The sequence below is a fragment of the Nansenia antarctica genome (genome assembly GCF_963989245.1).
Source record: "Nansenia antarctica genome assembly, chromosome: 10".
In the NCBI taxonomy this organism is placed as follows: Eukaryota; Metazoa; Chordata; class Actinopteri; order Argentiniformes; family Microstomatidae; genus Nansenia; species Nansenia antarctica.
This window is the reverse complement of record NC_137680.1, coordinates 16,881,351-16,897,613: the sequence shown is the minus strand read 5'-3', so window position 1 is coordinate 16,897,613 and position 16,263 is coordinate 16,881,351. Positions and strand designations below refer to the sequence as shown.

Genomic DNA, 16,263 nt, shown 5'->3' with positions numbered 1-16,263 from the left:
ATACTGTAGCAGCCTTTGTTGCAGGTGCAGTATGAGTTTGTTCTCCTCAGATCTGATTGACAGATGTTAGATAACCTTTGTCTGCAAGGACATTATACTAAATGGATTTTGATGTTGAGAAAGAGGATTATCTCGACACATCTGTAAGTGTAGAAGCGAATTGTTTTGGCATACCAACTAGACAACATAAGTCTTCCTGTGAAGCCGATCCCTGCTGCAGATGCCTCTCTGTCTCTGTAAGCCGGCGGCAGACCTGATTCCTTCCTCTAGGGATGAGGCAGAGGGAGATGCCTTGCAGCACGGCGGCATTGACGTCAACGTTTCGAAATGAAACTGTTCAGAGCAGCATAAACAATATATCCCTTGATAGCTACGTCCCATTTTCCTGCAATTTGCTGATGACTCTAAAATGAAATGCTAGCACGCCATTTTAAAGGGGTACAAAAGGCAGTCAGAAAGGCACTCTGAGCATACTGTGCCGCCGCACTTCGGAAATAAGCGTCTAAATGATGGGTAACTGTTTTGTCAAATACATCCATTGAATATTTGGCTGGAAAAAGCTGCCGTTTTTTGTGGCATCCTTTTCCACTGAAACAAATTCAGTGTGGGATGTGTGGGAGGACAAGTGCACATTAAGCAACCCCGTCTCTAATATGTTTAACATTCACAGTCAACAAATGAATCTGCAGCACTCACACACTGTCATTAGTGGTATTGCTTCTCTGTGGGCCCCAGCAGTCGGCGGGCACCAACAACAATAGCTTTACCAATAATGGCCATCCTATTAGGGGTCTCCGGTGGGAAATTGCTTATCATAGACAATCATTAGACTGGTGCTGTTGCCTGACCTCATTCAGTCCTTATTTTGAACACAATGTCTCTCTGTGCGACAGGGATGGCCCAGACCAAGGCTCACCCCAGATTGGACAGTTCAGCGGGAACTCGGCCCAGGAAGCGGTCTCCACCACAGCCAATCAAATCCTCATTAAGTTCCACAGCGATTTCAGCACCAGTGGCTTCTTTGTACTCAGTTACCATGGTGAATGCCCTTCTAAGACCTCTAAGTGCTCCAGCTGTAACAATCCTTGATGCCGGAGCCCCTTGACTATATATATATATAGTATATAATAGTATATATATAAGGACTGTATTTATAGTATAAATATAAGACCAAGCGTGCAGAACCATGTATCTTGCACTTGTTTTCCTAGTCAGTTTTATTGGCTTTATTGGCTTGTTTCATTCCTCTATCTCCTAGCTGCTACATGTTATTGTGTAATGATAAATGAACATGCCCGTCTATGGTATTAAAAACAGATTTTAAAATGTTGAATTGACGTTGACTTTTGATGATCATGGCTCGTGCTAGCTGACAATTTAGAAGCTACAGTAGCTAATGGATGTCTTCAAGTTTGATGAGAAAAAAAAGAATAATGGAATACAAGTATAGCCAACAGCTAAGCTCTTGTGTTGATATCCATGTTTATCTTACTTTACAGCTTACCAACTCAGAATCTGTCTGCCTCCTCCAGCTGTTGCCAATGCTGACATTCTCACAGATGACGAGGAGTTTGAAATAGGTTCAACAGATTTATTCATTTACTTATTCATGTCTTTGTGTGATTCGTTGGATTACTGGTGATTTACTCATTCATCGACTCTCTTTTTTGATATGATGCTTGCGTTCACTTAATTGAACAAATGCACAGACGTTGTTTTCCAAGCGATTAGCGCTAAGCTAAGATCACACGCTCAGTGGCAAAGATCTCTCTCTCTGTCTGTGATCACGTCTTATTATTTGAGCAACTCGGTCGAAGCCCATCTTCATTAGCTAATGTGTTGATTGCTATTGTGTTCTTCAGTGATGCCTATTACTAACCAAAATGGCTGTGTGTGTGTGTGTGTGTGTGTGTGTGTGTGTGTGTGTGTGTGTGTGTGCGTGTCTATGTTTGCGTGTCTGTGTGTGTGTGTGTGTGTGTGTGTGTGTGTAATGATTCAACAGGGGACATCATCAGGTATCAGTGTGTGCCAGGCTTCACCCTGGTAGGCAGTGAGATCTTGACCTGCAAGCTGGGAGAGAGGCTGCAGATGGATGGGCCCCCTCCACTCTGCCAAGGTTAGTCTCAACTGACTGATCTCCTACTCCTAAATCATGTACCTATACACACAGACACATACACACACACACACACACACACACACACACACACACACACACGCATACACACACACACATACACACACACACACACACACACACACACACACACACACCAATTGCGTGTCCTGGGTGACGCTTTTAGCTATACTGGCAGTTGTGTGGTTGAATTGCAACCCACACATCGCTGGATCAAATCGTGCTTTGGTACAATATCAGCTCATTATTGTTGCTAAGGCTATACCTTCCACAACGTACCTTAAATTCACTAACCCTCACATAGCGAATCTTCCGTTTTTTTAAGTATCGTCCAAAAACCATTTAATTAGGAGAGTGTTGCTCTCAACACTCATTTGATGCATGACTTCATCGAGTTTTAGGATGATGTTATCCAGTTTTAGGGTGCATTATTTCTCCCAGTCCGAAGACCACACTGGAAATCATAAGTATGATACGTTTATGTGATCAACAATCAATCACATTTCCAGGGCTATATCCAAGGCTGCTCTTGCCTGGTCCCTGGTCTGTACAGTGTACATCATGCATTGTGCATTAGCCAACTAATGACATTTATTATCATGTCATGAAGTCTATAATGGCATAATAATGATAGTTATTAACGATAGTCAGCTATAAAATAGCATAAATCTGGTCCGAGGCTTGAGCCACAGACTTTAGTTCATGAATTAAATACCAGTCTCTGATACGATTTGTCATATACTACCTGTGACATTACTTCCACTTTTTCTTTGATATATGTTGAAACGTTCTCCACTAAAGGCCCTGGAGAGAGTTCTTTTGTCATAACAAAAATGCGGAAAAAAAACTTCTGTCATTATTTCCGACAGGCCAGCCTCGAGGAAAAATGGGTGACTGAGAGCTGATATACAAGTATCATTTTACCATAAAAAGTTAGCTGTCTCTCCTTCTTACATTGGGTTATTATTTGATAGATTGATATCAGGGGAACAGGCAGCAACACTGAATCACTACCTTGGCCCGAAGGTGCAATACCTGTCCCAGGGAAATGTAATTGTTTTGTCCTGTGTTATTATTTCACTGTAATTTTGACAGCCATACTATAGTCACAGTGGACCTATTTCTGTACCCCCCCCCCCCCCCCCCCCCGCCCCGTCTCCTCTCTCTCCCTCTCCCTCTCATTTGATCTCTCTGTTTCTCTGTCTATCTCTCTCTCTCTCTCTCCCTCTCTCTCTGTGTCCTCACAGTGCAATGTCCTGCCCATGAAGTGCGATTTGATTCCACTGGGGTGATCCTCAGCCCGGGGTACCCAGACAGCTATCCCAACCTGCAGATGTGTTCCTGGCTCATCAACGTGGAGAAGGGATACAACATCACCCTCCATTTTGCGCTCTTCCAGTCTGAGAAGGAGTTTGACATCCTGGAAATATTCGATGGTGGGTTTTTATTCCTAGCGCAATTAATCATGTCTCGCAGCAGATCATTTTCGAATTATCCCGTGATTACGATTAGGTGTGATGACAGATTTATCTGTCACATATAATTAACCTGTAAGTAATTAATCATTATGCTCTAAAGTCAGACATTGTCAGTCAGACATTATTTCATGCACCCCTCCAAGGACCTAATCTCTATTTTCATAAACTGTCTGAAAATTAATAGCTGGCAGCTTATGAAGCATTAACACTATAACCCATTTATATAAATTGTTACAAAAGTGATACCCTGGGTTTGTGTATAATAAGTACACACCTTGTGTCCCCTGTGTTTGTGTATAATACGTGCGTGTGTGTGTGTGCGTGTGTGTGTGTGTGTGTGTGTGTGTGTGTGTCTGTGTATGAAGGGCCCAACATTTACAGCCAGAGCCTGGCGACCCTGAGCGGTGACATCACCACGCCCTTCAGCCTGACGACCACGGGCCACCAGCTCCTCCTGCGCTGGTCCTCCGACCACGGCACCAACAGGAAGGGTTTCCACCTCAGATATGTGGGTGAGTATCAAAGTATGTATCTGTTAATAATCATATTCTTCTGTGTGACATGTCAATCATCATTATCACATTGATTAGGGTGTTGAACGACAATAGCGTTGGCACACAAAGTGCTCAACGAATAGCGAGGAACCAAGCGTCCCTGCTGCCTTCAGGTGTCCTTCAGGCCTCCCTCATTGCATACTGTGCGTATGTGAATAGTCTCGTGGGGCCTGACGTGTCGCCTTTCAGAAGCGTTCCCGCGCAGAGGCTTATTGACTTTCAGCTCCTATAGAGGGATGGGGAAGGACATGCACGCACAGGAAATCTGCATATCGTTACCCGTCTTCCAAATCTAGCGTCAACATCTCCCCAGACATGAAACGAGTCGCTAGATTCCAGAGGCTTGCCGATTAGCTGTCTGCATAAGCTATACACATTTATTTAGAATTATAGAGAGCGAGCCGTCGCCACCTTCGTTCTGAGCCACCCGCCTACCCAAACTCGTCATTCGTCTGTCTGAGGTGTCTCTCTGTAGAAGATGTTTTTCCCTCCCTTCTAGAAGTTCTCAAAAAGCTGGATCAAATAATTTCCACATGTACCGCATTAGCTGGTACGGAGGCTCGAGACTAATATTCAAATGTCTATATTGTCTATTTTATTAAATTTAATAATAATATGCAGAAAAGGAGCCGAAGAAACAAATAACCGTTGGCAATATCAGCATGCACACATTCTATATTTGTTGAATCAAATTGAATATGCACCTATAGGCCAGTGAGAAATTGTAATAACCTTGTTTTTTTTTTTAAATCTAATGTTCATATCTTAAAGTGCCAGCACTGTGCAACCTACAGCCTAGCACAGTGCTAAGTAGATGTGACATTCCTCAGGCTTACTTCCTCATTATCTCAGAAATCTTATGTATTTTACATATTGTAGAGTTTCAGTGAATAATAATGTAGCGTGTCTTTTTAGAGGGTGGCATCACTAATGCCTCTTTCTCTCCTGTCCTCTCCTGTCCTCTCCCACTCCCCCCCCCCTTCCCTCCTCTCCTGCTCTCCCCCTCTCCCCCCTCCCTCCTCTACTCCCCCCTTCCCTCCTCTCCTCCTGTCCCCCTCTCCTCCTGTCACCCTCTCCTCTACCCCCCCCCCCTTCCCTCCTCTCCTCCTGTCACCCTCTCCTCTACCCCCCCCCCTACCCTCCTCTCCTCCTCCTTCTCCTCCTCCTTCTCCTTCTCCTCCTCCTCCTCCTCACCTCAGCCATGTACTGCAGTACTCCAGATTCCCCCCAACACGGGTTCGTTGTCAGTCAGACTGGAGGACATCTTAATAGCGTTGTCCGTTGGGCTTGCGATCGGGGCTACAGGCTTATCGGAAAGGGTATGGCTGTCTGTAAGAAGACCCCCTACGGTTATTATTCCTGGGACTCGCCAGTGCCTGCATGTCAAGGTAAGATCACGCGTATTGGCAGCATTTTATTGCCCTCTTTGCCTTCCCTTCAAGGCCCTTCCTCCACCAGGCAACCAGCCAGCCTCAATGTGACAGCCAGGCATATGTTAATGGTTGAACTACCTGATTGAGGATCACGCCCTGTCAAGTAGAACTAACAGAAATCAATCCCTTTATTTTGTCAATTCCCACTCCCCCAAATTACTTTCGCTAGCTCCTTATTAGCATTCGGTGTTGGTACCATTGTCGTGCTTCATTCACCTAATTGGGTCCTTTGTTGGTTCTTTGCTCATTCAGAGAGTTGTCAAGCCTTGAGTAAGGCTGGTCTGAGCCGTCACAAATGTAACATCACCGTGTTGACCACAGTGATCTTAGTTCAGTGGCTGGCTGTAGAACTGCAGAAGCCTGTGTGTGTGTGTGTGTGTGTGTGTGTGTGTGTGTGTGTGTGTGTGTGTGTGTGTGTGTGTGTGTGTGTGTGTGTGTGTGAATGAATGAATGAATGGTCTTTATTGTCATTGCTACAGTACAGGTACCAAACAACGAAATTTAGGAGGGGTGGCTCCCCTGGTGTTAGGAAAAAAAAAAAGAAAAAAAAAACTTTTAATAAAATCACAAAGAAGGGAAGGAGCTGGTTTACATAAATAAAGGCTATGTACACTATCCACTATACTATACTGTACAGATAGACGACTAGGGTTGTCATATTGCACAATAGTGTTATTGCACATTTATTTAAAGTGTCGCAGTTTGCAGGCTTGAAATGTACATATTTGTGCCTCAGCACTACACCTGATTTTTTCAGTCCAGCAGCTGCCATCAATCCGTCCAGACTGTCCAGGGCCCAGAACCTAGGTCTTTGCTGTGTTCAGGGCCTCCTGTGTGTGTGTGTGTGTGTGTGTGTGTGTGTGTTTTCGTGATGGGCATGTGTTTGTCTTCCTGGGGCCTCCAGCTGTGTCGTGTGGAGTACCCACTGCGCCAGTGAATGGAGGTGTGCTGGCTGCTGATTACTCTGTTGGCACACGTGTGACCTACTTCTGCAACAATGGCTACCGGCTCTCCTCCAAGGAGCTGACGACCACAGTCTGCCAACCTGATGGCACATGGAGCAACCACAACAAAATACCCCGCTGCACAGGTAAACAAGAGAGAGAGAGAGAGGCCCTGTGCTACAGAGTGCCTCTCTGGAAAGAGAGATTAAACAAATTATATTCTGAATTGGCATAAATGTTTCCCAACTACAGGCTTTGTGTAAAAGCAGATTAATGCCCAGCATAGAGAAGCGTGAACAGTAGAATTGGGTCTACATTCACATGTTAATGTGTGGTTTATTTTTTATTCCCTGCTCCTGTTATCTATCCACCAGTCGTGGTTTGTCCCAGTCTCAGCTCCTTCTCTCTTGACCATGGGAAGTGGAGGATTGTCAATGGTTCCCATTATGAGTACAGAACCAAGGTTATCTTCAATTGTAACCCTGGATACTACCGGCAGGGGCCTGCCCACGTCCAGTGTATGGCCAATGGGGTGTGGAGCTGGCGGAACGAGAGGCCTCGATGCAAGAGTGAGTGTCAATACGATCAAGGGATTCAACCTTAACGCTTTCTATGTTGACACAAAGGATTTATTGTACCATGTCAGGAACAATATGTCAGGAATTAGAGTGTTGAGAGCAGTGGTAATGGTCAAAAGAGCAAGTTCGATGGCTTTTTTTTTTTTAACCTCCAGAGACAATTAAAGCTGTTTGAGGAAAGGTAATGCTATCATTATCTGCTTGAGAGGAAGTATGGGTCATTCTTTATTGCATTAAGGTCACTAGGTATGGTGTAAATTACTTGCGCTGTCATTGACACTAAAATGTAAGCCAATTTCTCCTCTCCTCTCTGCTGCCTCTCGTACTGCAGTCATTTCGTGTGGAGAGCTGCCCAATCCTCCTAATGGGAAGAAAATTGGAACACAGACTACCTTTGGAGCGTCGGCCATTTTCAGCTGCAATCCTGGATACATTCTGGTTGGCTCGACTGTTCGGGAGTGTCTGCTATCTGGGTTGTGGACCGGCATGGAGAGTCAGTGCCTTGGTAAATGATTCTAGAACACGATGACTTTCTGGGTTCCCATCGTGGAGACCTAGAGAATACATATTTTTATCTCCCTTCCTCACATTTCACAAGTGCAGAAATAATGAATCCCTTTGCTGCTTTTGAAACATGGGATAGAATTAGGTGAATCATAGTCACAGTCATTCAGTTGCAGTTCCCTAGATTTAAGAGGCAAGAGATTTCTCCACGGAAGGAGATTTTTTGGACCAAAAGGTAATACGATTACGTGCGTGACGGTATCAGACAGATTTTAGGAAGTGATAGTTTGCCTCCCTCCTCTTCCCTTCCTTAGATGACAGTAACTGTGTGTTCTCCCCCCAGCTGGGCACTGTGGTGTTCCGGAACACATAGTTAACGGCCAGGTGATTGGAGAGAACTTTGGCTACAGGGACACTGTGGTGTACCAGTGTAACCCAGGCTTCCGCCTCATTGGCTCTTCAGTCAGGATCTGTCAGCAAGACCACAACTGGTCTGGACAGCTCCCTTCTTGTATCTGTAAGTGTTCGACTCCCCCCGGGCCAGCCTGTGTGTGTGTGTGTGTGTGCGTGTGCGTGTGCGCGTGTCTGCGTGTGCTTGTGTGTGTGTGTGTATATGAATAACTGAATAAGTAAACCGATGCATACTGCTGATATGTCTCCCAACGTGAAGTTTGCCTATTGACAAACTGAGAGATCTTGTTTACCCTCTCCTTTAAAGATAATTGGATCGTATTTTGGATCAGATTCATAGTTCCCTACGTGTTAATAGTATGATAATGACATTCATATGATATGCAGTACTGTATGTTGTTCTGTATATTAATCATATTTATCGAATTCCTCTCCTTCCCCTCCTCTTCCATGAGCAGCCATAACATGCGGCCACCCAGGCAGTCCCATCTACGGCCGCACCACAGGGGATGGGTTCAACTATAACGACGTTGTCAGCTTCTCCTGCAACAAAGGCTACCTCCTAGAGGGGCCGTCCCGGGGCCAGTGTCAGGCCAGCCGCCAGTGGAGCCAACAGCCGCCCACGTGCAGAGGTGGGGCGCCGACATCCGAGGCCTTCAGACGGGGCCTATCTGTGACAATACGTTTTTCTCTATTTTCATTTTCAGCGGAAATATTTTGAAGCATTGTTGATGGTTGAAATGCCTAATAATAGGAGGAGTACATCTATTCATAGGATAAACAAGAAGCAGCTTCTGTCAGTTTAGCATATCTATTATTAACTGGCAATTGAGCAGGATGACAGATCACAGTTGGTAAATGTGTCACTCAGCCAAGCGCCAAATAGGCGCTTCCAGCTTCTGTGAGAGAATACTTATTAGATCTGTGGTGATAAACAGTACTGTGACAAGTTCATTAGGGAAATGATTGCTAGATTATGACTGTGTTTTATTCTTTTCGCCTAGTGGTCAACTGCACCGATCCCGGCATCCCAGCCAACTCAATCAGGGAGAGTAAGATTGAACATGGCAACTTTACTTTCGGCAGTGTGGTGTTTTATGACTGCAATCCGGGCTATTACCTCTTCGGCTCATCTGTGCTCACTTGCCAACCGGTTGGGCACTGGGACAAGCCATTACCAGAATGCATCGGTATGTTGGCTGTGTTGTCTATAACCTTGCCAAGTCCTCTAGCCTTCCTCAGCTTCAATTGTAAAGGTATCTTATTGACAGTGAGACTAAACGATGTGCAACTGGCGGGATCATAATTGCTATTTGTTGGTTCACAGCGAAGAAGCCGAATCTAATTCACAAATAAAGAATCCAACCCGTCAGTACGCCTAGTCAGTACCGTACCTGGCACCATTGTGCCTAGCAAGTTGCGTTACGATGAATCCTAAAGAACCAGTCATTCATAGACTTTGTGCAATTACCAATTTTACCATGTAGTAATTGCTATGTAAATCCCTGCTGATCCCCTGTGTGTACAGTGATAGGAGGCTCTCCCTGTCTGTCTGTTACAGAGGTTGAATGTGGCCACCCCGGCTCGCCTCCCCAAGGGGTTCTGACGGGAGATAAGTTCACGTTCGGCTCCACAGTGCAATACGCCTGCACAGGGGACCGGGAGCTCGTAGGGGAGGCTTCACTCACCTGTCAGCTCAACGGCCACTGGAACGCACCGCTCCCCCACTGCTCAGGTAAGGACGGCACACCTGGATCGGACGGCTGGCGGACTGTGATTAATCATTGAGTTTAGGAGATTCATCAGGTTATATACATAACTAGTATCTTTATGAGTTGGATTAGAATAACCTTGACTGGACGCTGAGATTGATTTGATGATACCCATAATGATATAAGACGTTATCCAAATAAGGATTTGTACCCATCCAGGACGATCCTCAAACCTGTGACCTTAAACTCACTTGCTGTATCCTGCTTTGATCTGTCTGTGCTTGAGTGCGTTGGCTGCTCTTTAAACCTCCCCATAGCCAAGACATTTAGTCTTATCTCTGTGATGATGGGGAGTGTGTACTCAGTTGAATTTACTGACCCAGAAAAGTGTGTGTAAGCAAACCGGTTTTGCAGTGGGGAGTTACTCTCATGGGCCGTTGGAAGCTTATCCAGATCCATCCCAGCATCACTATTTCAATGAGTAGAATCTTTGTATGTTTTAGGAACATTATTTTTGACTACCTTTTCTTCAAAGTTCCCCTGGTAACTGATAATAATTTAGGTGTTCATCACAAATACTGTTACCTAACACCTATTATTTTTAAAGGTAAATTTAGAAATGCATTGAGATGCATTGAGAGATTAGTGTGCCAAGCTGCAATTCATTTTGAGTTTTGTTCAGTATAATTTACAAATTGCCTTCTTTGGAAAAACATTTTGTCAACTTTTTATGAGGATGAACATACAGTCATGTGAAAAAGATAGGACACCCCATGAAAATCTTTGTCTTTTTCAACATTCGATCTTCATTTTAACAATATTGGGAGATGGAGGTAATATGACTAAACAAATAAAACTGAAAAATAAATATTTTAAACAATATTTGTCAAATGTAATGCAAGAAATGCTAGTAGTAAAATGCTTTTAATTTTATTGTGAGTAAGAAGTTAAAGAAGTCTCCAACAATCCTAAAATGTCATCACGGGACCTACAGGTAGCTCTTGCCACAGTCTGATGCTTCTACCATCAGAAAGAGACTGCACAAGTTCGATGTTCATGGGAGGTGTGCAAGGAGGAAACCCTTGCTGTCAAAAAAATCAGGGCAAGACAAAAGTTTGCCAGAAAACACCTAGACAAACATCAGGGGGATCATTTATAAAACTTTGCGTAGAACTGGCGTAAAAAGGTTCAGTAGGTCGATAAGCAAAAACGATTACGCACACCAAGGTTCTGTTTTATAACACAGTGTGCATGCACGTCCCACACCAATTTTGCACACTTGAACGAGCGTCTTGTCCCACCCTTTTAACGCCCATAGTTGCCTATAAATGGTCAGTGAAACGCACCAAATTAATATTAATCTATACTGACTGCATGACGACAATGACGGCAAATCCTGACAGTGAGGCGAATTTTATTTATTTCACCCTGTGAAATTTTGCACAACAGTTCTGCACAACGAACACATAACACTATGAAACTGGTGGTTTGTACTCGTATCTTCCCGACTGAGGCATCGAAAACTGAATCGGTTTAAACATAATTTGTCGTACTGTTCATCTTATTATTTATGAGAATACATTTTGTATTGTATTAATAAGTAAGTATTGTTTAATAATTACAGATCCAATTAAATAATTATGATTCCTGATTAAACTGCATAACATATTTGAGGGGTAATCTTGAACTTTATTGTCACTGACAGGGTACTAAGTACTAAGACAATGAAATGCAGTTCGGCATCTAACCAGACAGTGCATAGTGCAAAAGCCATGAATGTATGGACAGTGGACATGGACGACTTGCGCAGACAACAACTTGAACATCGATTTTCCCACATAAGGACATCCATAAAGCAACTTGCGTTTCTGCTGAACATACAACAGAAAATCTAATTGACCACATCTGCATTAGCCAAAAGTGTAGGTGCTCACTGCTGGATGTCAGAGTTAAAAAAGGAACTGATGCTGGCTCTGCCCATCACCTTCAGGATCCAGCTGAAAATTAAATGCACGAAACCCAGGGAAGGACGAGTCAAATTCAATGTACAGCAATTTCAGGATACAGGCACATCAGAAACATCAGAAGCACTACAAAAGTACTACAAAACCTGAAAGGTCTGAAAAGCATAAAGAGACGAAGTGGTTGGGAGAAGGAAGACAAACAACAAACCCAGGCTATCCGTGGGAAAGTGAATGAGAGATGGGGAGAAAATGAGGTACGAAACAGAAGTGAAACCAGAGCAAAAAAGGCGATAGCACAGAAGGACTAGGAAGCAGCAAACAAAGTGAAGAAAAGTGTCAGAAGGGACAACAGGAAGTACATAGAGGATTTAGTTCAACAGGCAGAGGAAGCAGCGGGAAAAAACTATCTGAAGGAACTCCAGAAAAAAGCTCACAGGCAAGTTCAAACAAACACAAGTACACACAAGAAATTCACAGGGTACACACCTCACAACCAAGGAAGACCAATTTAAGAGGTGGACGGAATACTTTCGTGCACTGCTCAACAGGCAGCCTCCTCAACTGACAGCAGAAATCCCACCAGCCTCAAATCTGTTGGAGATGAACTGCAACCCCCCCACCAAGACAGAAATTAAGAAGGCCATTACGGCCTTGAGAGGAGGCAAGGCAGAGATACCAGTCAAAGCCCTCAAGGCAGACATCGAAACCTCCATCAACATGCTTCACCATCTCATGAGAATCATCTGGGAGGAAGAAAATGTCCCGTCAGATTGGAGAGATGCAACATTGTGAAGATTCTTAAGGAAGGGCAAGGAAAGGACCTTAGGCAGTGCAAAAACTACAGAGGAATAATGCTGCTTTCAACACCAGGGAAGGTGCTCGACCGCATTCTACTGGAGAGGCTTAAGAAGGTGGTTGATGATGAGAGATTTAGGGAAAACCAGGCGGACTTCAGGAATAATAGATCCTGTGGAGACCAAATAGCCACCCTCAGGATTATCATTGAACAATCCATTGAATGGAATTCTCCTGTCTATGTCAATTTCATACATTTTGAAAAGGCTTTTGACAGTGTGGATCGGGAGATGCTGTGGAAATTGAAGGTGCACTATGGCATCCCACCAAAGTTCATCAGCATCATCAAGAGCACCTACCAAGGGAGGTAATGCCAAGTTCTTCATGAAGGATGCATATCAGAGGCCTTTGAGGTCCTGACTGGGGTGCAGCAGGGATGCTTGCTCTTGCCCTTCCTCCTCCTCCTCTGCCTAGACTGGACTATGAAACAGGTAACTAGTAACAGCCGAACCGGCATACAGTGGAGCCCGACCGAACAGATCTAGAAGATCTGGATTTTGCTCATGATTTGGCACTACTAGCACACACCCACCAACAGATGCAGAAAAAAAATCACACAAAATAGAGATAACAGCTGCTTCACTTGGGCTCAAAATCAACTCATCATAAACCAAATTAATGCAAATCAACATCAATAATCATGGACCAAAACCAGCTAGAGGATGTAGTTAGTTTCACATTCCTCAGGAGTATAATTACTGTGGACGGAGGATGATGTCAAAGCCAGAATTGGAAAAGCAAGGACAACCTTTAACATCTTAAACAAAATCTGAAGGAAATGTCAAATCCACTCTACGGGTCTGAAACCTGGCAGACAACCACCAACACACTCAACAAACTATAGACATTCATTAACCGCTGCCTCCGACGCCTCCTGGGAATCTACTGGCCCAACATCATCTCAAACACCAACCTGTGGGAACTCGCCAAACAAGAAACAATAGAATCCAAATCAGGAGGAGAAAATGGAACTGGATAAGCCACACACTCAGAACACAAAACAAATCACTCCCAAAGCACCAGCCTCGAACATGGAACCCACAAGGCAGGAGGAAGAGAGGAAGACCTAGAACCACCTGGAGAAGAACCACAGAACAGGAGATGAAGGCAGAACAGAAGGGCTGTCATGGCAACAGCTGGATCGGAGAGCACTAGACCGGAGAGGATGGAAGGGTTTCATCGATGGCCTATGTTCCCTAGAGGATTTAAAGGCCTACGGAAAGTATGGACATTGCATGGTGTAACAGTATAGGCTACGGTATTACAGTGAGTACAAGTAAATTAATATAAAGTCAGTATACATGCAATGAATATGAATGTAAAAAGTCAATATATTTGCATGACTATCAATATGATATGTACAGTAAAGATATATGTACAGTGTTATATATACAGGACAAAGGCGAATATATGTACAGTTAAGATATGTGCAGTGTGCACATATATATGTATATATTTTGGAACTGTAAATATATAATACGTGAGAGGTAATATTTAGATATTTTTTTTACACAATGGTATCTATTTCAAAGCATTTCTCAAGTTTAATCCTTCTGCCAGCATGAGTCCCAGTTGCTAATTTCTCCAGTTTCTGTCCGTACGCATGAGTCCGAGTGTGCGTGGAGGAGAGCACATTTTCAAGCGTCGTCACAAGTAGTGTTTTTGTACATCTCAAAACTTCAAAGTTGCATACCGTTTATAAATGACCCCCCCAGGACTCCTGGAACAATGTGCTTTGGACAGATGAATCCAAAGTTGAATTATTTGGGCACACTAACAGAAGGCATGTTTGGCACAAACCAAAGACAGCATTTGAGCACAGGAACCTCCTACCAACTGTGAAGCATGGGAGTGTTAATGTCATGGCTTTGCTCCAGCAGCGCCTGGCTAGCTCACCATCATAGAATGGAGGAAAATATGAGACCATCCATCCAAAGATTGAAGCTGAAGCGATGTGGACCATGCAACATGACAATGACCCAAAACATTCCAGTAAATCCACCAGGGAATGGCTCAAAAGAAAGAAATTGAGAGTTCTGGAATGGCCAAGTCAAAGCCCGGATCTTAATCCTATTGAGATTCTGTGGGGTGATTTGAAACAGGCTGTGCATGCCAGACACCCCTCAAACATCACACAGCTGAAAGAATTCTGCATGGAGGAGCGGGAAACATTTTTTCTACCAATTTACCGGTATGTCAGAGACTGGAAGACAGCTCTAGGGAATGTCTAGTTGAGGTTATTCCAACCAAATGGGACAAGATCAGCTATTAGGACATAGGGTGTCCTAACTTTTTCCTCAGTAGGAATTAGCATCTTTGTAAATTTTAAAAATTCATAAAAATAAATATCTATTTTAAATGTTAAATAACAATGTTAAATTGTTATTGTGTTTGGTTGAATTACATCACCTTTATCTGTAGATATTGTTTAAAAGAAGATCACATATTGATATTTCCATATTTCTTAAAAAAGAACTAAACATTTCATGCAGTGTCCTAATTTTTTCACATGAATGTAGGTTTCTAACCCCAGATAAGTGGGTGACATTAATTGTTTATTGTTAGCACATTTACACTATATTAAGCAGTCTCCCAGTCCAGAAACAATCTTCATCTTTGTCCATTAATATATAGATGTTGTTCACAATGCAATACTGTAGGTCTACAGTATACTGTTATACTACTGTATTATCTAAGGCATTATCACTATCTCACACACTGGGTAATCAGAAAGGAAGGCCCTAACCTACTTCTCTCTTGCATCTCTCCATGTTGCATAACTGGCTTGAGAGCCTTATTATCTCTTCCCAAAATGAACCAGTGAACGGACATTAATTCAGATTCACACCTAATCTACCAGTGTCCCAATTAGTGAGATTATAACTGTCACAACACATGGTGAGCCTGGCTGCTCACCTTAGCAGGGAAGACTAATGAAGTGCAGACAGCCGCTCTGACTTACACACTTTCTCACACACACACACACACACACACACACACACACACACACACACACAGACACATACACGCATGCACACACACACACACACACACACACACACACACATACACACACACACACACACACAGACACATACACACATACACACACACACACAGACACTCCAACTGTGAGTCTTTGACCTGAAATCCAGCTCAGACTCAGACGAAAGCCCAAATTAACCTCATAGCAAGAAACTCAAGACTCACCCTCTCTCTCTAATTCATCTTTTGAGAGAGATACGGGGTGACTGAGAGAGGGAGAGAGAGAGGGAGAGAGAGAGAGAGACAGAGAGAGAGAGAGAGAGAGAGAGAGACAGACAGACAGACACACAGACAGACAGACAGACAGACACAGCCAGCAGGATTTGTGGGCGTAGCAGCAGCATTGTGCTGTGAAGAGACGTCCCCTGTGTATAGGCCAGGCTCCTGACTCCCAGTCTTCCTGGCTTGCTCTTCACAATATGAAATGTTCAAAAGACGTTCAGACTCATCCTCCCAGCTCCTGTGTCTAATTTAAGGAACCTTGGCCCACTTTCACTCACTGTAGTAGAAGCTTTTAAATATAGGGGAAATTATTCTCTGTTCATTTTTATGCAAAGACAGGGTGACGCTGCTACAATACAATCGCATCCCAGGAAAAGCTGTATTTTTCCCCCAGAATTATGAAAAGGATATAGCTCACGGATCATA

At 43.7% G+C, this 16,263-nt stretch overlaps 1 protein-coding gene across 1 annotated transcript in view; it reads left to right on the top strand.

Moving 5' to 3' along the window:
• LOC308166452 (CUB and sushi domain-containing protein 3-like) overlaps window positions 1-16,263 on the top strand; it is a gene marked incomplete at both ends in the record, with an annotated part of 120,500 nt that overhangs the window by 83,749 nt on the left and 20,488 nt on the right. The window contains 13 exons of the mRNA XM_080540763.1: window positions 894-1,039; window positions 1,500-1,580; window positions 2,003-2,116; window positions 3,385-3,573; window positions 3,981-4,139; window positions 5,369-5,557; window positions 6,507-6,692; window positions 6,921-7,115; window positions 7,456-7,629; window positions 7,972-8,145; window positions 8,498-8,671; window positions 9,044-9,229; window positions 9,601-9,774. Of these exons, the coding sequence (XP_080396889.1) occupies window positions 894-1,039; window positions 1,500-1,580; window positions 2,003-2,116; window positions 3,385-3,573; window positions 3,981-4,139; window positions 5,369-5,557; window positions 6,507-6,692; window positions 6,921-7,115; window positions 7,456-7,629; window positions 7,972-8,145; window positions 8,498-8,671; window positions 9,044-9,229; window positions 9,601-9,774 (2,141 nt within the window). The remainder of the gene's footprint in view (window positions 1-893; window positions 1,040-1,499; window positions 1,581-2,002; window positions 2,117-3,384; window positions 3,574-3,980; window positions 4,140-5,368; window positions 5,558-6,506; window positions 6,693-6,920; window positions 7,116-7,455; window positions 7,630-7,971; window positions 8,146-8,497; window positions 8,672-9,043; window positions 9,230-9,600; window positions 9,775-16,263) is intronic.